This window comes from Macaca fascicularis, chromosome 20 (genome assembly GCF_037993035.2).
Source record: "Macaca fascicularis isolate 582-1 chromosome 20, T2T-MFA8v1.1".
NCBI lineage: Eukaryota > Metazoa > Chordata > Mammalia > Primates > Cercopithecidae > Macaca > Macaca fascicularis.
The window spans coordinates 15,182,455-15,208,802 of NC_088394.1; the positions used below are offsets into that span (position 1 = coordinate 15,182,455).

At 42.9% G+C, this 26,348-nt stretch overlaps 1 protein-coding gene across 17 annotated transcripts in view; it reads right to left on the reverse strand.

Annotated features, from left to right (window-relative positions):
• Positions 1-26,348, reverse strand: part of PARN (poly(A)-specific ribonuclease) — a 199,986-nt gene that overhangs the window by 47,032 nt on the left and 126,606 nt on the right. For all 17 annotated transcript variants that reach the window (XR_012429494.1, XM_074028276.1, XM_074028272.1 and 14 more), the window contains one exon: positions 1,545-1,734. Coding sequence is in view for 16 of the 17 variants with exons in the window: in XM_074028276.1 (XP_073884377.1) it covers positions 1,545-1,734 (190 nt within the window). In the remaining variant the exon portion in view is untranslated. The remainder of the gene's footprint in view (positions 1-1,544; positions 1,735-26,348) is intronic.

Here is a 26,348-nt window from a genome sequence, read left to right on the forward strand (position 1 = left end):
GGTAAAAATTTAAAAATGGTTCCTTAGGGTCATAGTGGGAATTTGGGATTGTTTGAAAACGGACATAAGGAAATTCAAGGGAAATAGAAATGTTATGTATCTCGCTTTGGTTGGAGGTTATATGACTGCATACAACTGTTAAAACTCTTTGAACTAAACATTTACAATCTCTGCATTTTATTTTATCTTAATCATACCTCAATTTCTTTAATCTCTAAAACACCATTTTTAAAGTATAGAGGGCAATCTGAAATATTAACAGTGATTGCTTCTGGGTGTTGGGATTATGGTTCATTTTTTTCTCTTGTAAATTCACATTGCTCTAAACTTCACAGTTTTCTTTTTTTTTGAGACGGAGTCTGGCTCTGTCGCCCAGGCTGGAGTGCAGTGGCCGGATCTCAGCTCACTGCAAGCTCCGCCTCCCAGATTTACGCCATTCTCCTGCCTCAGCCTCCCGAGTAGCTGGGACTACAAGCGCCCATCACCTCGCCCGGCTAGTTTTTTGTATTTTTTTAGTAGAGAAGGGGTTTCACCGTGTTCACCAGGATGGTCTCGATCTCCTGACCTAGTGATTCGCCCGTCGAGACGGGCGAATCACTTTGGGAGACGAAGCCCAGCCTCCCAAAGTGCTGGGATTACAGGCTTGAGCCACTGCGCCCGGCCTTCACAATTTTCTATAATGAACATATATATGTATACATTTTTCCCATTTTCTATATGTGTTTTGTAGTTTCACAAAGATACCAAATGTTGCCAGCATTTATCTTCTACAGGGAGGATTACGGGTGGTAAAAGGAAGTGTGAGTCAAGCATTCTTTCTACAGTAGGCACATGGTTCAGTATCCATAGGATCTGAAAGCTCAGGAGATCAGGCAGAGGCAGTTCTACTGAGAAGAGCAAGGGATGAGACACACATGAGTTCAGTTCTAATCCTGGTTCTCTCACAGAACTACTGAAGAAGACACAGAGCCTCCATCTCCTCATCCCTAAAATGGGAATAAGACATATCCTGGGCCAGGCACAGTGGTTCATACCTGTAATCACAGCACTTTGGGAGGCCGAGGTGAGAGCATCACTTGCATCCAGGAATTTGAGACCAGCCTGGGCAATATAGTGAGACCTCATCTCTACGAAATATCAAAAATTAGTCAGGCGTGGTGGTGCGTACCTGTAGTCCCGGCTACTCAGGTTGAGGTTGGAGGATCACTTGAGCTCAGGAGGTCGAAGCTGCAGTGAGCTGTGATTGTGCCACTGCACTCCAGCCTGGGCAACAGAATGAGACCCTGTCTCAAAAAAAAAAAAAAAAAAAAAAAAAAATCCTGTCTACCTCAAAGAGGTTTTGTGAGGGTTAACCAAAATAGCTGTGGTCTATAAAGCAGTCTCTAAAATACAGGGAATTCAGGTCGTAGTCATTTCTGAAATGATGTGAAAAGTTAGAAACGCCATCTTTCTCAAAAGTCAGATTTAGTACTTACGATCCTATAAGAAGCAACAAGAAATTGCTAGAACTCTGGCCTTTTAAATGAACAGCTGAGAGCCCTTACCTATTGCTGCGGTAATAGTGATTCTGCAGGGCATAGGGTATGCACTGGGGGTTTAACCGTTTGCTGTCAGCCTCCTTCCAGCCATCTTCAGTCCACTTTCTTTTGATCTGCTTCTCTTCCTGTTTTTTCCCCATATATTCAGCATAGGTTTGGATCCGATAGCTTTCTGCATATTTGCTGGTATTGACAGCTACAAGGAAAAGAAAAAAAAATGCTTACTAAAGTCTGGCCTAGCCCCAAAGATACCACTTTTGAAATGTGGCCTAAGGTGGTCAAAGGAGCCCCATCAGGCCTGAGGTCTGACCCCTGGTTCTGCCACCTGGAAGACAAATGACCTTGGGTACACCCTGTAAACTCTTCAAGTCTGAGTTTTCTCATCTGGAAAAAAAAGTCATTGCTCCCCAATCTCCTTTTCAGTGTGAAAGTGCTTTATAAACTGTAAAGAACCATAATGATGTAAGTAAAATACTAATTTTCAAAATATTTGCAGTCAACATTACTATTTGGATATTATTCATTTTCAGAGTAACAAAATGAAAATAAACAAAACACTAAGGAAAAACTGTAAACCCTCACTATTTTCCTAAAATAAAATGACAACAAAAAACAGTATTGCCAGTGGTGGTGATTACTGTGTCATACACTGAAGATCTGTAAGTCTGTGTGCAGTGTTTTACATGCATTATATCTAATCTTCATAGTACACTTGTAAGAGGGGAAATGTTTTCACATGTGAGAAAGCAGGGTCACAGAGGTCAGGGGTTTGCTGCAGACCACCCCTGGGTAAGTGGCAGGGATAAGATGCAAAACTAGGTTCCCCAAACCCTAATACCAGGGTCCTTCTTTTGTGTGTGTGTTTTTTTTTTTTTTTTTGAGACGGAGTCTCGCTCTGTCGCCCAGGCTGTGGCGTGATCTCAGCTCACTGCAAGCTCCGCCTCCCGGGTTCACGCCATTCTCCTGCCTCAGCCTCCCGAGTAGCTGGGACTACAGGCACCCGCCACCATGCCGGGCTAATTTTTTGTATTTTTAGTAGAGACGGGGGTTTCACCATGTTAGCCAGGATGGTCTCGATCTCCTGACCTCGTGATCCACCCACCTCGGCCTCCCAAAGTGCTGGGATTACAGGCGTGAGCCACCGCACCCGGCCCAGGGTCCTCCTTATCACTCTGCACCTCACTCTGGACTCCGCAAAAAAAATTTTTTGGAAATGCTTTATTATTTTCATTTTGTTATTTAATTTTTTTTTTTTAAACTATCAGGCTTTATTACCTGTTTTGTTATAATGAGTTTTAAACAAATTTGTACACCCACGTGTCGTCCATCAAGCGAATTAAGATAAGGAACATCCCCCTCACCCTCATGCCTGTTTCTAGACAACCTCCCACCCCTCCTTCACTGGACGAAGGCACCTCAGATGTGTAGCACAATTACGGCATTATCTTCCTCAATTTGATAACTTTGCTGTCACCACTGCTATCATCAGGGCTTAATTTTGCCTTCTCTTGAGCTACTTATAACTGGAATTATACTACATATGCATTTTTTTTTTGTATTTTATTTATCTTATTTCAGTAGTTATAGGGGAAGAGGTGGTATGTGGTTGCATGGAAAAGTTCTTCAGTGGTGATTTCTGAGTTTTGGTGCACCTGTCACCTGAGCAGTGTACACTGCACCCAATGTACAGTCTTTTATCCCTCGCCCCCTCCTGTCCTTCCCCAGGAGTTTCCAAAGTACATCATCCTTATGCCTTTGCATCCTCATAGCTTAGCTCCCATGTACTCTGCAAATTTAAGACAGCTGCACAATACTTAGGACATGCCTCTGCTCCTTCCGCCTTAAAAGACTGCTAATTCTCCATAATGCGCTCTGGCTGGCAGGGGTACTTGAAAGCTGGGGCTTAATCCCCCCTTGGTGTTAATGCTTCAGACTAAGGCCAGGTCAGTTGTGTTCTGATCCCATGCTGCCCCCTCTTCTGAGGCTGCTGTGGATAGATCACGATGGCAGCATGGGAGTGAGGACCAATGATGGCCTCTTGGTGCCCATTTGTTACTTCTGGCTTCCAGTTTGGGCATATGCATTCCTAGCCCACTATCACTGCCAACAACTATTACCCACACTGGCAGTGAGACCATAAGAGCCTGGCCACACTGTTCACGGCTGCCTTGTACCTGGTAGCTGCAAAGTGCCATGATGTCAGAAACAGAATCTGTCTACCTGCACCTAGAAAACCCCTGCATATGGAATAGTTCTCAATAAAAATGATGTGACTGAATGCAGAGCAGAATACAGTGCTGGTGACGAGCATGCAGGCTTTGGACACGTCGGCACTGGACAAGGGAATCCAGTTTACCAGGGACCTTAAAACAGAGGGAAAGACAACTGTATGAGAGGCAGATGTCCCACATCCGGCACTTGACACATTTTAATCTTCAACTAGGCCAGATTTCACTAAAACTTAGTGCAACAAAGGTTTCTGGAATGTCATGCCCTAAATATTTAGTTATCTAAAAAACAGAACAAAACAGGAAAATACTCTACTTCTTCAGAAAACACAAATTTTTACTAAGAAGTTTGTGTACTTTTAAATATTCACTCTAGAGTTAAAGAGAACAAGAAAATAAAAACCTCAAAGTATTAGAGAGGCAGGGCACAGTGGCTCACACTTGTAATCTCAGCACTTTGGGAGGCCAAGGTGGGAGGATAACTTGAGCCCATGGGGTTGAAGACCAACCTGGGCAACACTGTGAGACCCCCCATGTCTAAAAAAAAAAGTGCTAGAGAATGTTCATATTATACAATGTCTCCCATAGAAGTCGAGTGAGTTACTGAAATGTGAGCTCAAAACAGCATGCTCTGCCTCACTCAGGAGATAAGCGGTGAAAGCAGGAGGTTCTGGAGACATGCTATTGAGTAAAGTTACTCATATCAGAGAGCCACAGAAATACGATCCTTTCCTGAAAATCTTATTCCTTGGAACAGTTGTTTTTCTTACTTTTAAGGTGTCATATTTCTGTTATTTTTCACTCATTTACCCAGCCTCCCAACAAGTTATATCCAGTAAACATTGTCCACCCATTCTTCCATGTGGTAACTGCTTACTGAGTGTTTTTGTCCCAGGAACTATGTCAGGTATTTGGTAAATCAAGACACAATCTCCACCCTCTCTTAAAGGTCACCCTGTCACATACCAGATTTATGTAGTGGTGATTTCCCTGTAAGCTTGTGATTCCCTAAGCTTGTGATAGATTAAAATATGTTCATCTATCAATGTGGATATATGAGAACCCATTGGTTCTACCATCATTATTCTGTACTAACTGTTAACCAATGAGCATCTCCTGGATTTTCTTCCATCTCATTTTTTTTAAGAAAGTTCTTTATTTTTATTAATATATTATTTATTTATTTGAGACAGAGTCTCATTCTTTTGCCTAAGCTGGAGTACAGTGGCACAATCTAGGCTCATTGCAACCTCCACCACCCAGGTTCAAGTGATTCTCGTGCCTCAGCATCCTGAATAGCTGAAACTACATGCGAACGCCACCACGCCCGGCTAATTTCTGTAATTTTCATAGAGACAGGGTTTCGTCTTGTTGGCCAGGTTGGTCTCAAACTCCTGGGCTGAAGTGATCTGCCTGCCTTGGCCTCCCAAAGTGCTGGGATTACGGGTGTGAGCCACCGTGCCTGGCCTGGCTATTGCATCCTTTAATCTAAAAGGTTTATTTTGCAAGCACACCCAAAAGGGATGACACCTGCAATAATCCCTCTGTTGCCAGGTGTGGTCGCTCATGCCTAGAGTCCCAGCACTCTGGGAGGCCAAGGTAGGAGGACTGCTTGAGCCCAGGAGTTCGAGACCAGACTGGACAACGGGGCAAAACCCCATTCTCTACAAAAAAAATACAAAAATTAGCCAGATGTTGTGACTTGAGACTATAGTCTCAGTTATTAGGGAGGCTGAGGTGAGAGGATCGACTGAGCCCAGGAAGTCAAGTCTGCAGTGAGCCATGAGTGCACCATTGTACTCACTCCAGCCTGGGCAACACAGCAAGACCCTACCTCGAAAAAAATCCTTCTCTCAAGTTTAATTTGGATTACCAAGTAGGAGAGGAGGCTTGGGTCAATATTCCCCATGAAAGCAAAGGTGATGACAGGGTCATAGAGGAGCTGAGACAATCTATTTAATGGTATCTGATTGTTTTCAATAATTCAGCTCCCAGCTGATAGACAAATGTTACAAACAACTCCCTAACCATGGCGAGGGAATTTATCTGAGCACATTTGGAATTTAGGATCACTTAAAAGGGGAAATAAATAACAGTCTGCTTTTCACTGCTGGCCTCCACGTGGCAATAATTTACCAGCATTCCTTCGAGTCCCAGCAGCTTTGCAGCTCTTGGCCTTTAATCTAGAAGCCAAGCTCTGGCTCGAAGCCACGCCTCTAATGGATGAATCAGCAAAATGAATTGGCTGTCAACTGTGTCCTCCAGCGATTCCAGCTCCCCTGTCAGAAGCAGCATGTAGCAGGCTGCTGGGTAACACTAACCTTTTCCAAATTTGTCAGGGAAATGATTCAAGGCAATCTATCCGTCTTGCCACTTTGTGAAAGCCACTGGGGAACCAAACGTGCCAAGAGTCCTCCCTGTTTCCCTGGAGGTGAGTGGGAGCAGTTCCCTCACATAAGAGTCTCAACCACTCCAGCTTCATTGTGCCTGGTCCATTGTCTCTTGACACTGCACACAGCATAGCATTTAATCTTCGGATGTTCTAGTCACCACACAAATAAAGAGACTGAGCATCGGAGAAACTAAACAGCTTGCCCGAGGTCTTGTAGGTAAGCAACAAAGCTGGCTTGGAACCAGGATGTGGCGCGCGCACACACACACACACACACACACACACACACACACACACACACACACATTTTAACAATGTAATACTGCCACATGTCTGCTGTGTATTTATATGTATTTTGTTTATGTAGACAATTAGCTTATAAAATGCTTCCTGTATTGAGGAATTACTTAAAACGTTTACACTTTTTTTTTTAAGAACTTTCCACTACTGTCAATCAAAGACTTTTCTAACTAAGTTGATGCATTATGTTTATGAACAAGAAGACAACATAAGATATAGATTCCTTCCTAAACTGACTTATAGATTTACTGCAACTCCAGCAAAAATATTCCAACATCTTATTTTTTAAACAGCTTCTGTGGAACAGGGCTAACTCATAGGCAGTGTGTCCAGAGTTGGCCTCCAACATTTTAATTAAATATTGAAAAAAATTAAAAGTAAGAAAAAAAAATCTCAGTAGAAAACAACAGTGGTTGTGAGAGCCTGGGGCTGGTGCTGGGGCTGGAATGGGAGAGGAAGATGACTACAAAGAGCGGGAGGGCATTTTGAGGGTGACAGAACTATTCTATATCCTGATTGCAGTGCTGATTACATTACTGCACGCATTTGCTGAGGCACAGAACTGTACATCATTTTATTATACATCAGTTAAACCTCAGTTATTCTGGGAAACCTGAAAGATGAATTCTAAAATTAGAACAAAAGGGCCAACAATAGCTGGGACATTTCTAAAAAAGAATGGGAAGGGGGACTTGCTTTACTAGGTAAAAAAGCCTATTGGAAAGCTATAGGAATTGAGACAGTGGAGTAATGGTGCTGAGATAAACTGACCAATGGTACAGAATTCTAAGAGCCTAGAAAAACACGTATACATCTGTGAAACTTTGATTTTTGACAGAACGGTTGGGAAAAGGAAAAGCTGGAAAAATTGTTTATCCATAGGAAAAAAAAAAAAGAAATTGGATTCTTAGTCACACCATGCCGAAAAATTCACTCCAGATGGATGAAGAGCTTAAATGTCAAAAGCAAACTCTGAAAACTTGAAAAGAAAATATAAGTGAGTATCTTTCTGAGCTTGAAGTAGGAAAGAATTTACGAAGATAGAAAAAAGGATAGGCATAAAAGGAAAGATCAATACGTTTGGCTACATTAATATTAAAGCCTTTGTCCATCAGAAGGCACTTTAAAGGGAAGAAAGGCAATCTATAAACTGGGAGAAGATATCTGTAAGACATTCAGCTGACAGGATTAGCACTAGAATACATAAAAACAGCCACAAATTAGTAAGGAAACAACTGCAGAAAAGTGGGCACAAGGCATGAGAAGCACGTACAGTCACTGCACAGGGGGAGGTGTGTGAGGCCAGTGGACATACGCAGAGGTGCTCAGCCACAGACAAAGGCAAATCATGACTATAACAAGACATAGCTCTATACCTACTGCGCTGGCAAAAATTACAAAAACATTAATACCAATTATTGGGAAGGTATAGAGCCACAGGATCCCCAGTGGTTGTACGACCATTTTGGAAAACAAGTCAGTGTTTTAAAGGTGATCATTCTCACTCCCTACGACCCTGCAATTTCACTCATGAATAATAAGAGATCAATACTAGAGTTTTCAAAAAACAACTGTTCATAACAGCTAAAAAGAAAGAGAAAGAGAGGGAGGGCTCCAAATCCTTATCCTTGGGTAAACGGACAAATCTGTGGTACATTCACACAATGGAATGCTGTCTAAGAGAAAATATGAGTGAACTACAGTTACACAGAATAAAATGGATGAATCTCAGTGATGTAACGGTGAATGATAAATGCAATCCCCCTCACGCCCCACAACACACATACATACACACGTGGTGGGGGTGTGTATGAGAGGGAGAACAAAAAATAGCAAGAAGATGATCAGCACAAACTTCAGTAGAATAGCTGGTGCTGGAAGGGAATCAGGAGAACTAGACAGGAGAAGAATAATAGGTAGATGTAATTTATTAGTAATGTTTTAATTCTTTGGTTGAGTGGTAGTTTCACAGATGTTCATTACGTTTTAAACAAACAAAATTTCTAGCGTGCCTGTAATCCCAACTACTCGGGAGGCTGAGGCAGGAGAATTGCTTGAACATGGGATGTGGAGGTTGCAGTGAGCCAAGATCATGCCACCGCACTACAGCCTGGCAACTGAGCGAGACTCAAAAAAAAAAAAAAAAAAATTCTGGCTTTTCCATTGTTTACCCTGTCCAACTACTAAAGGCCACTTCCAATACAATCTGCTTAAGTGAGAAGGTCTCTTTAAGATTAGCTCAAACTTACTCCTGTTTCAACGTCTTCGGTCCCATGGAAGTGGAGCCCCTGAGTGGGACATGTGGTATAAATGTCTACTGTGGCTCAGATGCCAGACTTCAGCCTTGCTTGGCGGCCAAGGGCGTTTTTGCAGTCTGCTTCTTAGAGGGCTGAAACTAGTTTATTGTAGCAACTGTTTGGGGCTGGGGAGGGTGTACTAGGAAACTGCTCAAGCAGTTACACACCATTAGTCCTGCATTTTTTGCCATGGCCATTCTCAGCAAACATCAAGTTCTCAATGTCTAAGGGAATTGCCTATATTCGTATTAATCCAATGGTTACAACAAAGAGGACTGGACATGGTGGCTCATGCCTGTAATTCCAGCAATTTGGGAGGCCAAGGCCAGCGGATCACTTGAGTCCAGCAGTTCAAGACCAGCCTGGGTAACATGGTGAAACCCTGTCTCTACTTAAAATACAAAGATTAGCCAGGCATGCCTGTAGTCCCAGATACTTGGAGGGGTGAGGCAGGAGGATTGTTTGAGCCTGGGATGTGGAGGTTACAGTGAGCTGAGATTGTGCCATTGCACTCCCGCCAAGTTGACAAAGTGAGACCCTGTCTCAAATAAATAAATAAATAAATAAATAAATAAAAATAAAACAAAACCAAGAAAGAGAACTATTTATTGGCTATTTCCTCTGTTAGCAGAGAAAATCCTGTCAGCATTATCCTAGCTTTATAGATAAGGACACTGAGACTCATAAAAAGGGACTGTCCCAAGGTCCCAAAGATTACACACGTGTAGGCTGGGACCCCAACCAAAGCCTACATTCTTTCCACTACACCACATGCACTGGAAGGGACCCGGTTTGTGTCACGCAGAGTTAACACAGGCGTACATCTGTCTGCAAGGAAGCAGAGTGTCCATCTCTCCACCCAACAGCTTTGTGCAAATGCTAGAAGGAGTCCCTGTGTGATAACCTGGTGTGTTACTCCACGATCAGAAGTGGTGTGTGTCAAGAGTGCCCTCTGCCTACTTCACAGGCCCAAATCCTACTCCTCTAATACCAGCGTGTGCCTTAATGTCAAAGGTGCCCTCTCTGACACCCTTTAAGATGGCCTCTCCTTATTCCCCTCAGAGCAATCACCAGCCTGAGGCCCTAAATCACCACACTGTCATTTCCGATTGTCACCCCATGCCTGGATGACACCAAAGGTTGCTTTGTGTTTGTTTGCTTATTTAAATATGAATATATTACAAAGTTTTTTCATGTTCCATAAAGTTTTGATCAAGTTTAAATTTACAACAGATGGACAGCCTCTCCAATTTACCATATAGAGAATGGATGGTTTTATCAGATTTTGCAAAAGGGCAAACTTTAAAATCTTTAAAGAAAGATATTAGAAATAAAGGAAAACAGAAATACCCAACCCTAATGGTCATTATGAACATTTTCCAAAATGATCTGAGATGTATTTCCCCTCAACCCAACTAAGGAACTAGGCAGATACTAAGTTGCAAAGAGGAATCAGTGATCTAACAGAAACATGGTAAAATGAAGGTATTTCCAACATGCCCAAAGAAGTAAAAATGGGCAGGCAAGCCCAGAAAATGACAGCCTTCCTTTCCACCCTCTCTAGTCCATCCTTCCCCTGCTGACATGATCCATTCTCTTCTGTTAAACCCTTCAGCATCTTCAAGATAAAGTGCAAACTTGCTGGTACACCCAGCCAGTGTACCAGCAAGTTTGCCTCAATAATAACCCAGTTCTGTCCAGCCCTTTCATCTCAGTTCTGTTTTCCCACATTTATTTGTCTCCCAAACAGGGCCAGGTGCCCTTTGAGGGAAGGGATTATACATTATTCATTTCTGTAGCACCTGGGGTTTACCATAGTAGTTTTCCAGGAATTCAATATACGATTATAGGAAGAAAGGAAGAAACAAAACTTCATGCCAGACGTGGTGGCTCATGCCTGTAAGCCCTGCACCTTGGGAGGCCAAGGTGGGAGGATCGCTTAAGCCCAGGAATTTGAGACCAGCCTGGACAACATAGTGTGACCGCATCTCTACAACATAAAAAATAAAAATAAATTAGCTGGGTGTGGTGGTGCACACCTATAGTCCCAGCTACTCCGAAGGCTGAAGTGGGAGGATCACTTGGGCCAGCAAGGTTGAGGCTGCAGTGAGCCGAGACTGTACCACTGTACTCCAGCCTGGGCAACAGAGTGAGACCCTATCTCAAAAAAAAAAATGAAATAAGTAAATAAATAAATGAATGAATAAATAAAAACAGCTTTTATGTCTGCTGGCAGCCTGTTTCTACTCAAGAGAAAAAACAAGCCAGCATGAGGATACAAACTTACACATTTTTCAGTTAAAAAATCCCATGTTGAAGCCTGGTATGTGAAAAAAGTGCCTGGACTGGAAACTGGAGGCCCTGGCTCTGGCTCTAACGGGCAGCTTTGCCTGGGCAGGAAACAGGTCACCGTCACTGACAGCAGAGGCTGACCCACCTGCCTGCTCACACCGTTAGGAGCCAGAGCTTGGGATTCCTTGTCCTTCATGCTTCCTTTCATACCATGGGTGTTTCTCCAACAAAGGCTAATTATGTTTTTTAAAAAGTCCTGAGGCTGGAAGAGTGGAAACTAGGGCAGTGAAAGAGATCCGAGCCCCATAAAAGGGACAGACAGAACTACTGAAGATAATGGAGGACGGCATTCCTTCCCCTCTGCTTTTTCAGGGCCTCCATGACAGCGCCTGACCCATGAGAGGCACTCAGGAAAGGAAAGGAAATGAACCAAGGAAAGGAAGTAGGCTCAAAGGGCCGTGCTTACAGAGACGCAGAGTGCAGAGGAACCTGCAAGAGCAGCGAGGTGTCTACAGACAGCTTCCACAGATCCCATTGCCTGGACCCTCACCACGGTGAGGGCAGGTGCTGTTATCAGCGCTTCACTGACAAGGCAGAGAGAAAGTTCCATTGGCACCCAACTAGGATGTAGCAGAACAGGGCAGGGTGTGATCTTGGTTCTGTCACTTAGAACAAGTCAGGCCCTCCACTCTGCTACCTCCCCATCCTTCCCCTCAATTAAATATGGACAGGCATGCATGCCAGCCACTGTTACCACGTATCACTTCACTTTACAGTTCTCTAATTAAGGCCATGGAAGTGGCAAAGAAAAGTCTTTACAAACTAGACATGAAGACAATGGTTGTTTAATTATTTAAAACCTACCCAAAGGGAAGCCACAAAGTCAAATGGGAAAACCACAGGCTATGAGGCCACACAGGCCTGGGTTCGAATCCTGCCCAAACCTTAAGTTGTCTGGGGTGAGTTACCTGCCTCCCTGGACTTCTCTTTTTTATCCACAAAACAGACATATCCACCTACCTTACAAAGCTTTTACCACAGGGCCTCAGACACAGTAGGTGCTTAATTAACAAGATTACTGCTGTTAAATCACAAATATATAATTCAGACAAAAAGAACTTTGCCAAAGCCAGTATAAGACATTCCGTTGCCCGGCATATTCCCAAACAACAACAAAAAACAAAAGAAACATTAAAAAAAAAAAAAGTCTGAACTATAAATTTCAAAATTTTCCGAGACCAAAATTAGTTAATTGATTTTCTCCCAACTCTCCTGAAACCACCTGTTAAAACATTCATCTCATTCATTCATTTATTATTTATTTATTTTTGAGACAGGGTCTCACTCTGTTCCCCAGGCTGGAGTGTGGTGGTGCAAACATGGCTCACTGTAGCCTCGAGCTTCTGGGCTCAAGCAATCCTCCCACCTCAGCCTCCTGAGTAGCTGGGACTACAGGTGCAGGCTACGACACCTGGCTGATTGTTGTATTTTCTGTAGAGACATGATTTTGCTATGTTGTCCAGGCTGGTCTCAAATTCCTAGGCACAAGTGATCCACCCGTGTTGGTCTCTCAAAGGGCTGAAATTACCAGCATGAGCCACTGTGCCCAGCCATCTCATTCAATAAACACTGGCACCGGGTACTGGGATGCAGCAGTGGGGAGCAGAGATTCCCTGACCTTAAGAAGCCCGCAATCTGGAGGAAGAGTAAAGGAGGCGAAAAGACTGGTAGAGGAACACCAAGTAGGCAGGAATCTAGGTAGGAAATAATTTTAACATGAGCAGGGGCAGCAGAAAAGGTGACAATAAATACAAGCTATTAACAAGCTGACTGAGGGTGGAAGAGCTACCGCTTAGGCTATAAGTTCCCAAGGCTATAACTGGCCTAAGCCAATTGCCTCAGCATTGAATGAATGATGTCACTAAGGAACCCTGCTTTGATTAGCCAGCCTGGTGTTTTTCTTTTTCTTTTTCATGGTTACAGGCTGAGAAGTCAGTCAAAAATTATTAAAGCCACCATTTATTAAGTACTTACTATAATGCTTGTAAAAAACTATGCTAACTACTTTCCAAACAAATACAGTTGACCCTCGAACAATACGTGTTTGAACTGCATGGGTCCACTTATATATAGATTATTTTTTCAACCTAACACATTTTGAAAACACAGTCTCTGAGGGATTCAAAACCTGCCTATATAGAGGGCCTCTCATACCCATGGGTTCTGCAGGACTGACTGTGGGACCTGAGTACGTGAGAATTTTGGTATACTCAGGGGTCCTGGAACCAATCTCTGGTGGACATTAATGAATGCCTGCATATTTCAATCTCACTTGTTCATTTGTTCATCTATCCATTCATTCATGAACAAACCATCTTCTAAAACTAGGCAGCTGAGGCTGAGAGTGACTCAGGGAGAGAAAGAGTGCACAGACTATCACCCGTGGGCTGAGGGTTAGAAAAGCAGCTTGCTCTGGAGTTTCCCATGGGGAAATGACCACACTGAGGGCTCACAAAAATTTCCCTAAGGAAAAGACACTTGGGTCTTTCCTGAGACAAGGGATGGGAGAGCAGATAGTGTAGAAATTCTGGAGGTGGGGAATTGTGATCCAGGCAGAAGGAGTACGAGGTGACTCATCTGAGAGAGGGACACAGTCTAGACTAAGGATGAATAACCGTAATAGAAAATCCTAGGGAGGAAGCAGAAGGGCCGGCGGTGCAGCCGGAGCGATGGGCAGAGGTGTGCCACGCTGAGGAGTTTAGTCAGGAGGGCCTTGTGGTCATATCTCCTCCTCCTGAGAAAGATTCTGGGAGATCAGCAGGACGCCAGAGTAATTGTAATACAAAGAGAAAGGGCAGTGGCTTGTTAGGATAGAAGAGGTGGGGACACAGAGAAACTACACAGTCCTCCGAGTCCTAGCCTGGACAGTGCAGGGTTGTACCATCTGGGACCAGGGAACAGGATAGTGGGAACACAGGAATGGGGTAGATGGTGGCTTTGAAGTACCTGGGAAACATCGGTGGAAATGTAGGAAGGGCAGAGAGAATCCATTTGGGAATCACTGGCATGAAGGTGGTTCGAGCCCCGAGAAAGGATGGAATTGCTGAGGAGAAGGTGCAGAATAAGCACAGAAGCCTCCAGACTGAACTTAGGAGCACCGGCCCTTAATCCTCATATGGATGGGGAGGGCAGGCATGAGAGCCTGGGAAGCTGTGGCCTGAAAAAGAAAAGGGCAAACCTAGGGATTCAGTAAAACATTGCTTCAAGGAGGAAGAAGAGGCCAGGTACGGTGGCTCACAACCGTAGTCACCAACACTTTGGGAGGACAAGGTGAGATGATCACTCGTGTTCATGGGTTTGAGGCCAGCCTGGGCAACACAGTGAGACTCCCCAGTTTCCACTAAAAAAAAAAAAATTAGCCAGGCATGGTGGTGCACACCTGTAGTCCCAGCTACTCAGGAGACTGTGCAGGAGGATCGTGAGCCCAGGAGTTTGAGGCTGTAGTGAGCTATGACCACACCACTGCACTCCACATTCCAGCCTGGGCCACAGAGTAAGACTCCGTCTCCAAAAAAACAAAGAAGTCAGGGTACTGAGCACTCAGGCAAGGTGAGAAGACTGCCTGGTGGGTGTGGCAAGGGGGTCAGTGGGTCTTCAGTAAGAACAGGCTCAGTGGTGTGGGGACCACAGCGAGAGGAGAGTGAGCGAGGAACCACGGCAAGGGTGGTGACTGCAGATGCTTCGAATTCTGAAAAGGAAGGAAAGATATGGGAGAAGAGGTGAGCTGGGGTTTGTGGGAGTTCTTCTGGACAGGTGGAAGCGATTCTGCCCATGGGTGGGCATGGATAAGATGTAGCACAAGGCCCCTGAGAAGGGACTTGGAGCACATGGTAGGGACACATGTCTGACAGAGGCAAAGAAAGAGGGAGGTGTGTGCGTGGACAGCTTTGTGAATCTGGGGGCAGGAAGCTGCACCTGGGAGCTGGCGGTTTCCTCTGTAAAGGAGTCGAGGTCGGGGGAGGGGAGGGATCTTCCCAAAAGCACCAGGGCCGGAACCTGGGAAGACAGGAAGAGCAGAAGAGGCCATGGAGCTTGCACCTGATAATGTCCCTGCCACAGATGTGACCTTCCAACTAGTGCTAACAATCTGCCCAATGCTCTTTTTCTCCTCAAAATCACCCCACAAGGTGGGTAACAATTCTACTTCCACAGTCAAACAAACGGGCTGAGAGAGGTTGAGCGGCCCGCCGAAGATGGTGATTCTGACAGCAGAGCTGGGGTGTGAAGCCCAAGCTCCCTGACCCTGATGCAAGCTGCTGATGACAACTTGAACCTGCCCCTCAAAGCAGTCAACAGAGCCACTGTGCTCACACCCAGCCCAACACACAAAAGGCTTTCCCAAGTGCTGACACAGTAGCTTAAAAAGTGGGTAGTGAAGTGCAGAAAGTAAGAAGGAATTTATGATGGCATCAAGTAGAAGCAGATGGGAGTTCAGAAAAAAGTTTAGAACTATTACTTAAAGAAAAAAAAAAAGCAGATGAAAACCTTCTTTTTTTAAAAGACGAAACACAACTTAAAATAGACTTGGGAAGCAATTCCATACTTAACAGTCTTGAGGAAGTTGACAGACAGCTGAAAGACCTAAGCAATTTACAACATTCTTCACACTTCATGGGAGAAAATTAAGATTGATGTCTCAACTACACAAGAATAATTTAAGGTAAAATCAAAGATCTGCTAGATCATGTGAAATGGCAGATCCTAAACGTCAAGAAGTCTGAATAAATTCCACTCCAGGGAAGACTAAATAGTACACGGTTTAGTTAATGCTGTATCTTTAAGGTCTGCTTATTACATATCATAAAGAAGTACAAACAGATACCAATCATGGTTTATAGGGAGGTTACTAAGCACCAGGTACTCTACTATCTCTAATCCTAACACGTTATTCTATATCCTAACACGTTAATCTATTTTCTTCCATCTCTAATCCTAGCCCTGTAAAGCAGTCTTATTTTGAATATGACAGAACAGTGCCTGAGACATGTTAAAATAACTTGCCTGATGTCACCGTGCTGGACTGCCATGCACAGCCAGTACTTAACCTGTTGTTGACGCCCCTTCCCCTGCCTGAGGGATTCCCAATTTAATGCCAGCATACAGCCTGCAATAGGTTTTAAATTGTAACAGTATCACTAAACAATACCTACTTATATTACGTGAAACCCACTCTGGTATGTCCTTTTCGTCGACTTTCTCCCCTCTTTTTTTTTTAATGCTGGCACCTACCAGCATTGATTTCCTGACCCACGAAACAGGCCCTGCCTGACCTGAACTCTATAAAACACCACAGCTCACTGACACCCACCATTCAAAACAGCATTACTATGCGACAATGTGCTTTGTGTTCTAAAAGGTTAATCAACAAAAGAACATTTAGGACACAACCTCATCACAGCCTGCGTGTAACTGAAGCGCTGGCTGGAGGTAGTGGCTGCATCTACAGATTCAAGTTGAGTCCTTTCAACTGGACTAGTTCTCAGGAACTTCGGATGCCAGGTACAAATATATACCTAACAGGCATACACACGCCTGCATTGAGACAACACTTTTGAACCTAGCTAACTTTGGCAACTTGTTGGGCTGTTTGTGAAGTATTAAATCTGCCACAATATTAGTGATACAGTGATAAAGCACAGTGCTCCATGTTTCTTCTACTTCCCATAGCCATGTATGCAAACAGCCTGACAGAGCAGCACATATTTTAAGGCTTATAGGTTTCGGCAGCTGAAGAGCGTAGTCTGTTTGTGAGTAAGCTAATATAGGAGCTGCTGGGCTGCACTATTTACACTTTCATTAAATGTGCCTCTGTGGATGTTTTGAAGTGGTTTTCATCTGATAATAGAATTTACTGGCCGGGTGCGGTGGCTCACGCCTGTACTTTGGGAAGCCAAGGCAGGTGGATCACGAGGACAGGAGAGCGAGACCATCCTGGTCAACAGGATGAAACCCTGTCTCTACTAAAAATAAAGAAATGAGCTGGGCATGGTGGCGTGTGCCTGTAATCCCAGCTACTCAAAAGGCTTAGGCAGGAGAATCGCTTGAACCAGGGAGTCGGAGGTTGCAGTGAGCTGAGATGGTGCCATTGCACTCCAGCTTGGCAACAGAGGGAGACTCCATCTCAAAAAAAAAAAAAAGAGAATTTACTTACACCTCATGACTCAGCTTATTCATTAACCAAGTGAAACCCCCGAGGAGAGGAGGGGAACTGGAGAAACAGAATGATGGGTCCTTATCAGCCAAGCAGAGCTGAGCTAGCTCACCTCTGAGGTGAGTCATGGCCCCTCGGAGGGAGGGTGTTGGTCACCAAAAGCAGCTTCTCCCAACCTATTAAAGAAAGAGTCACAGAAATTCCATATCAATTGTAAATGGGACAATTTTGTCTCTGGTTCCCTTTAACCATCCCTTGCCATGCTCCCAGCATTGGAAGCACTCAGCGCTTTCCTGATGGTGCCAGGATGCTGCACTATGAACAAGAGTCCTCTTCCTAGGCCTGCCTCTCACCTCTTCCCACCCGCTAGCCCTGCAATCCACCTACAGATGCAGAGCAGCTCCAGGTCACATCACACACGATCTGTCACCACAAAGAAGGTTTGAAAAAATGCCAACACCACCTCCTTGAACACCAGGCCAGATCCTCCGTGCCTTCATGGAGCCCTGTGCCTGTGCTTCCCATCCTCTGTGGAGAGAGAACAGTTTATTTTAAAGGAAGGGAATGAAATCCTCTCTCCAGACTACAGGTTGCCTTGGGATGATGAAATGTACTTGTTGTAACTGGCAATATTTGACTTCGGAAGAGTCACACTTCTTAAAAAAAAAAAAAAAAAAAAAGAGTCACACTTCTCCAAAAGGGAAATGGATAAAGAATGAAGATGTTATTTTTATTTTTCACATCAATTTTACTCTTTGCCTTGATGAGGCAATGTGCCCAATGACTAATTTATTCTATTGGTGAGTTCTGTCTAGAACCTACACACTGAAACCCCGAGGATCACCAAATGTCCCCGAATGGTGGCGCAAATCTGAGTAAGAATTGTTTTGATTTTAAAGTCCCATCCTGCCTGGGCATTTAACACAATGATTCTACACTTATATTGTTATTTCTGCTTTTAAATGACCACATCACTTCCTTGTGGATTTGGGATTTTAGGAGGACTATTCTAGCTCTTTATTTTCTTTTTCCTTAAGTAAGCTGCTTCCCTGTTACAGGGGCTGTTGCTGCTGACATCAGACCTAAAAACAGCATTCAGATCTGAACTGGAGCAAGTTAGGCCGCTAGGAGAAGCAGCATGATGAGTGACATTACTCTTGAGTCTAACACAGGTAATACAGAGGGGTGGGAGAAGGAGAAGGAAGAGAGAGAGAGAGAGAGAGAGAGGGAGAGAGCGGGACAGAGAGAGGAAGTGGGAGGAGACAGTGAGCCTGCACGAGAATCAGGGAGAGCGAACTTTTCACATTTGCTGAGAAACTGTTTTTATCAATAGAAGGTTGCAACTCCCAAACTTCAAAGAAGTAACAAGTTCTTCACCACTCCTGGACATTAAAAGGATCTGTGAAATTCTCTGCCAGCAGGAGAATAGGATTTTTAAAAAAGTGATACTGGCATTGTTCAGCTTTCCAGACTCAAGTCATTAAATCTCTAAATTGTTCTAAGTATTCATTTTGCTTTCTACATTCTAAAGAGAAATTAATGTAGAGCTTTTTTGTCTATTTAAACATTTGTTGTAAAACCAACCGGTTAGATAAAAAAGTCAAGCCAAAAAGAGATAAATATAAAACACTAAAACAAGCCAGGTGAAGAGGCACGTGCCTGTAATCCTAGCTACTCAGGAGGAGGAGGCGGGAGGATCACTTGAACCCAGGAGTTCAAGTCCAGCCTGGGCAACAAAGGGAATCTTGTCTCCAAAAATTTTTTTAAATAAAAACAATATTAATGCAATGGCAAGTGTGATATTATAACATGTCAAAGTATTTTTGAATATTTTATAACATCATATTTTAAAATTCTCAGTGACCTGAGAGTTTCCTACAATGTCAAAATACTCAACACAAATTAGGAAATTGAAAAACAACTTCTGAAAGTCATGTATACGTATAGCAGAACACAGAATGTTTTCTTTCATTTTTTGTTTTTTGAGACCCAGTCTCACTCTGTCACTCAGGCTGGAATGTAGTGTCACAACCATGGTTCACTGCAGCCTCAACTTCCCAGGATTAAGCTATCCTCCCACTTCAGCCTCTCGAGGAACTGGGACTACAGGAGCATGCCATCATGTCCGGGTAATTTTTAAATTTTTTGTAGAGGTGGGATCTTACTATGTTGCCAGGGTTGGTCTTGAACTCCTGGGCTTAAGGAATTCTCCCGCCTCAGCCTCCCAAAGTGCTGGGATTACAGGTGTGAGCCGCTGTGCCTAGCTCAGAATGGTTTCTGATTGATAATGGAATGCTGTAAATTTTATCTTTTACTTTTTTTTTTTTAAGACAGGGTCTCACTATGTTACCCAGGCTGGAGTGCAATGGCTATTCACAGGTGTGATCACAGCTCACTGCAGCCTCAAACTCCTGGATTCAAGCAACCTTCCCAAGCAGCCAGGGCACAGGCACGTGCCACCAACCCTGCCTACTCTTGTGGTTTTTATAAAGTACTCTCTACATTTCTTTCCCTAGAAAAAAATATTACCACCCTTTAGATTCTAATTCTAAAGTCCTACATCTAATGCCTCTAGCATAAGCAAAATCTCATTTTAAAGCATGTCTAATGAATGAATTTGCTTCTACTGCCTTTGCATATGCTGAGATTTTGATGGAGGAAAAAAAAAGTACCTGAAAGCAGCTTTCGTGGAACCCAGCTCTAAAGCTCCACAAACCACATTTTTCCAGTGAGCTCACAGATAGCACCCTGTGTCCTATGCCAGCTTAGGGCAGCAGTTAGAGGCCTTTACCAACAGAAAAGAAAAAGCCTAGCTTGCTTCTAAGGCTACACCCAGATCTGTTCTGCCAAAATCAAATCTGTGGCAAGCAGGTCCATTGCTACAGACTCTTCTGCTATGAGGCACGCAGGGAAATAGTCCAGAGGTCTGAATAGCAAATGAAATAATTTTAACTAATATAAAAAAGACCATCCTTTCAGTAACTAATTCTCTCGAGGACATGATATGGAAGTCAACTATCCAGCTTCCACCTTTACATAGTATACAAATGAGAAAAGCGAGCAGGTTGGTTGCAGTGGCTCATGTCTGTATCTCAACACTTTCAGATTATTTGAGCCTGCCCAGGAGTTCGAGACCAGCCTGGGAAAAAGAGTAAGACCCCATCTTTACCTAATAATAATAATAATAATAATAATAATTAGTCCGGAGTGGTGGTGTGCGCCTGTAGTCCCAGTTACCTGGGACGCTGAGGTGGGAGGATCACTTGATTGCATCACTGCACTCCAGCCTGGGAAACAAAGCAAGACTCTGTCTCAAACAAACAAACAAACAAACAAAAATAGAAAGAAAAAGGGAATGAATGTTAAAATGTAGGCAGAGGCATGAAAACTAGAAAAAGAAAGTCAGCTTGCAGAGCCAAGTTTATCTTTTACCCCACCGTGATGTGGTTGGCCAATAGTGGATAGAAGGCTTTTTGGTATAGTAGGTAGAAACAAACCCCAGCAACTCTCAGGTTACCAGGCAATGTGCCACCATGTTATTAAAGCTGTCATGGTGAGAGTCCCTGGGCAGGCAGCCCGCTGGAATGCTGAGTCATCTGTTCCCCCGCTCACAGCTGGCATTCTCCCCAGCACATGCTCTGCCCACAAGCATGCTCTTTGGTGAATGCATTAGGAAGTAGTTACCTGAATGTATCCTGAAAATCACAGACAAGGCACTAAAACCACACCCATTGGAGCCTGTTCTGTCACAACTCAAGCCAGAGTGCAGGCATAAATCACTGCCATTTCTGGAAATAGCACAGGCACACCTTGCACTCAGCTCTCTAGAGGCCTTAGCTAAATGCTGTTTAGATTATTTTTTAAAAATGTTTTTTTGACTGGTTCAGGATTTAAAAGAGTTAACAAACATCATATGAGCAGAAGGCACAATGGAATGAGTGTGCATACTCTGGGGCAGACAGCTCTACTATTGGAAGGCCACATGCCTCTCTGGGCAACTGTTTTCTTATCTTTGAATTGAGGTGCTTTCCACAGTTGGTTTCAGGGAAAGCATCTAAGACTGGAGTCACAACAGAGTATTCATGCGTGGGGAAAGGGGTGGGGACGCTAAAGTTGAACTTTGCTTTTAGTTAAAATTATCCTTGAAACTTCTTTCTTCACACTGGAGAACATGCGTCTCTCAGCGAAGCCAACACAGCTGGTTTTTCCAACACACTACTGGTTCTCCTCTAGCACATCAGAGGAAGAAGATGGCTTGCATGTGAGCACCATGTTATTAAACACACATGCACACACATGCATGAACACACACTGTTTATAACTAGCAAGAAGCCCGCTACAAGAAGAGTGTGAAAATTGATATTCACAAGGAAGGGGCAGAATCTACATCTCCCATTTCATCTCCAACTCACTGGAATACATACTTTTGCTCAGTGGAGTGACAAGCAAAACCAGTCTCACACCCTAAAAAACAATTAGCCTCATCAAGTACATTTGAATTCACACAAGTTTTACAATGTTACGATGTAACTCTACTTGGTACCTAGCAAATACATGATCTAAGCCTCTGTGCCTGTCCTCTGATCACACGTACCCAAGCTAGTTCTCTGAAGACAAGGAAGATGTTTTAGCTATTCTATACCTGCAGTGATATTTCTCCAGGAGAGAACAGCTAATACAGCTACTTCTCTCTGCTTCCGAACAGCCCTGGGCTTGCAATTACTACAAGCCACTGAAGAACCATGGCTTAACTTCTCAGGACATGGATTTTACTAGAGATCAGGGAGGAAAAATTAAATAATTAATCTGGCAATTTAAAAAAATAGTATTAAAGTAAAATGGACATATTGTAGAATAGCTTTTAAAAAATTATGACAATGGTTTAAATAAAATATAAGACTGTAGAGAAATTTCAACTCGTGCCCCGCCCTCACTCCGCTGTGCCCCTGAGTGCTCCTATCTGCTCTGCTTTGGTGTTGGGGGGCTTCATAGAAGTTTGAGAATAACCTCCTCCCACAGAGGCACTGATGTTAGCTGAATGGATTCTCCTTTCTGGGGAATGAGAACACCAGAAAGGAGAAGAGACTCCCACCTTCTCTTCTTGGCAGCAAGGAGGTGAATGTAATGTCCATACAAGGGTAGTTTACACAGGTCAATTTGTACTCTAGGTGCACAAACAACACTTAGGAAGCTGTAAGGAATTCTCTGTGGTTAGAAGCAATTCTGAAAAGAGCTGACTCATATGAGAAAAGGGTAATGCAATATCTATTTCTTTTAGCAAAGGTGATAGAAATGCACTAATCATGAATATGTCATGCAAGGAAAGATGAGGGCAGCCTAAGCTGAGAAGGTGTTCAAATAAATCTCTTGTTTGAAAGGGATTATGATACCACTCTTTTCCCTGCCTACCTGTTGACAAAACAGAAAGGTGGGAATCCTGTCTTATAAATTCAGGTTCTGGCCCTCATTCGCCCTACAAGTATTTCTTGGCCAAGGTGAAGTGGTCACTCGTGCATCTACCAAAATGGTCTGGACCACTGACTGGGCAGGCTTTGAGCAGCACGGTCACCTGCCTTAGGTGGTAGCTATCATTCCCTGAGATTATATCACACGTAGTACACGCTGCCAGTGCTGTAGGCTCTGTTACCCTCACTTTATAGAGAAAACTGAAGACCCTGTTGAATGACTTGTCCAAAGTCTTGCAACTGGTATAAGGAGAACTGGAATACAAATTCAAGATGTTTCGATCCCACATGGCTGCAAGGAGCTGATGTCAAGGAAGATACAAAGTAATGACCACCTACTCTGCTAGCAGATGGTGGTAAGCTGTTCTTAGAAGCAGTGAACCAAGGGCATGATATCAACAGTCCTTGTGTGTGCATTCTTCAGCAGAGAGGTCCACTGACTGTCAGTGAGTGTTCTGTCTAAACGAGAAGGGGCTTAGAGAGGATCATATCCTTTGACCTAGTAATTCCTCTTTTAGGAAACCATCTGAAAACAATCTGAAATGATGACTAATTTTTAATGCACAAGGATATACAAATTTTTGAATTAAAAATGTTTTTAAAACACAAACAAATGGTTAATAGTAGGAGAACAGTTAAATTATGCTATTCATATTCATTAAAAATTATGTGAGGTTGAAGTGGGCTGGCACGGTGGCTAACACCTGTAATCCCAGCACTTTGGGAGGCTGAGGTGGGGATATCATGAGGTCAGGAGTTGGAGACCAGTCTGGCCAACATGGTGAAACCCTATCTCTAATAAAAATACAAAAAATCAGTCGGGCATGATGGCGTGCACCTGTAATCCCAGCTACTCGGGAGGCTGAGGCAGGAAAATAGCTTGAACCCAGGAGGCGGAGGTTGCAGTGAGCAGAGGTTGTGCCATTGCACTCCAGCCTGGGTGACAGAGCAAGACTTCATCTCAAAAAAAAATAAAATAAAATAAAATAAAATAAAAATTATGTGAGGGAGAAAGTAGGGAGAGGGGAGGAAAAAATATGCTTTCAAGAGAATAATAAACAAGCAATACATAATCAATAAATTCTCTGGCTAGTTATTTGGGAAAAAGTAACATGAATGCCTCTCTCATAGGTTATATCATTGATTCAATCAACAAATATTTGCTGATCACCTACTATTTTAGGCACTGAGAAAAACTTACAATAAAAAAATCTTTGCCCTCCTAAGACAATTCGTTGAGCAGTACAGTTTCACATGTGTATTTTCCTACATGTATGTTAAGCCTCCATTTAAAAGTTAAAATAAAAAGCCTGACTTCATGGATTTTACATTCTAATGGTGAGATATTGACACTAAACAAAAAAGTAAAATACACAGTGTACGTGCAGTGCTATGGAGAAAACAAAAAGCAGGCAGTACTGAGATGTGGGTTGTGATTTTAAATTAAGTGGTCAGGGAAAGTCTTACTGATAAAGTTACCACATAACAATGCAAGATGCCAAATTTCAGATAAATTACATATTATTATTTAGTATACCATGCAATATTTGGGACATAGCTATTTTAAGCAAAATCTGGCAATCCTACTTACTGAAAGTCAAGTGAACAAATCTCATTCCTAATAAATTAAATGCTTAATGCTTCTGAACAGGACACTAAAGCCAGAAACTATGAAAAAATAAACTGACAGATGTACTATGGAAAATGTAAAGCTTTGGTATAGCAACATAGACTAGATTAAGAAGAGCTGGGCACAGTGGCACATGCCTGTAGTCCCAGCTCCTCCAGAGGCTCAGGTGGGAGGACCTTGAGCTCAGGAGTTCAAGGCTGAGGCTGTAGGGTGCTATAATCACACCTGTGAATACTGGGTAATATAGCAAGACTTTGTCTCTTAAAATACACGCGCGCGCACACACACACACACACACACACACACACACACACACACACTGTACAACAAATCGGGACAAATATTTGCGAAATACAAAACTCAGGATTAATCTAAGCATCATTTTCTCCTATAAAATGAGGGGAAGGGGAAGATACCTGTAGTTCATACAATTACAAGGATTTCAGAACCGTGTCTTGTACCTAATAACCAATGGCTCATTAAATGTAATAAATGATAATCATGATGTAGGTGTACTTATAAATCAGCAAGAAAAGCACACAATTCACAAAATAATAACAACCAATTGAACGTTTGAAAATAATTCTAGTGTCAGCTTAGGCAACATGTGAACTAAAATTTGAATGACATCCTTGCACTAAGAGGTCATAAAATTTCAAAAGCAATCCATGTTTTAAAAAAATCATCAATGGACATTAATGCTGCTGGATGAAAGATTACTGAAGAACAGGGTTTCACAGTCTCTAAGTATTACCCAAAGAGTACTTATTTATTACAAAGCAGGAAGGCTACGATGGAAAAATCTGTGACCACTATTTACCTAAATGATGTCAAACCAAACATCAGCAATAACAGAACAAACTGATACCATGTGCCTTTCAGTGTGATGCACTGAAAAGAGCACATCAACTACGTGGTACTCCTGCCAAAAACATTTAATCTGAATCTTATCATGAGACAATCAGAAATATGCAAATTGAAGGACACTGTAAAACAACTGATCTGAACTCCTCAGAAAAATGTCAATCTTGTGAAAATAAAAAATAGGCTGGGGAACTGTTCCAGATTAAAGGATACTAAAGACTAAAGAACTATGATGACTAAAAGTAACACAGGACTTTGACTGGAGCTTGGATCCAAAAATAAAAATAGAAAAACTGTAAGGGACATTATTAGGACATTTGGGGAAATTTGATTACAGCATGGACATTAAATCATATCAAAATCATATCAGTGTTAAATTTCCTGAGTGTGATAAATATATCAGGGCAATATTTTTAAAAAGCCTGTGTTCTTAAGAGAAATACACTAAAATATTTTTAAGCGAACCATTATATCTCTAACTCTCAAGTAGTTTAGCGATAAAAAACAAATACATGTATACATGTTCACATATGTATATATTATGCTTGTGTATATATGTGTGTGTGTGTCTGCAGAGAGGGAGATAGAGCAAATATGATAGAATATTGCCAAGTTATCTATAGGTTTGAAGCTGAATGCAGTGGCACGAGCCTTTAGTTCCAGCTACTTGAGAGGCTGAGGCAGGAGGACTGCTTGAGCCCAGGAGTTCAAGTCCAGCTTGACCAACATAGTGAGACCTCACTGCCTTTAAAACAAGAAAAAGAGTGGGAGAAAATATCATTAAAAAATAAAATGCATGAAGTCTAACTCCAAAAACAAACAAAAAAGGAAAGAAAATGCATTCTCTCAGTAGTAATCAAAGAAATGCCAAGAAGAACGGTTTTGAAAAGACTTAATGTTGGAGAAGCATAACTAATATAACCTTCTTTAGGGGGTGATCTGATAATCTATAAGAAATTCTGATTCTGAAACTTTTTGTTGAAACCAGCTCTCTGACTATCATGTAATCAACAGAGGCCAAGTGAAGGCCAGGTGTGGTAGCTCATGCCTGTAATCCCAGCACTTTGGGAAGCCAAGGTGGGTGGATAGCTTGGGCCCAGGAGTATGAGACGGGCCTAGCCAACATGGCGA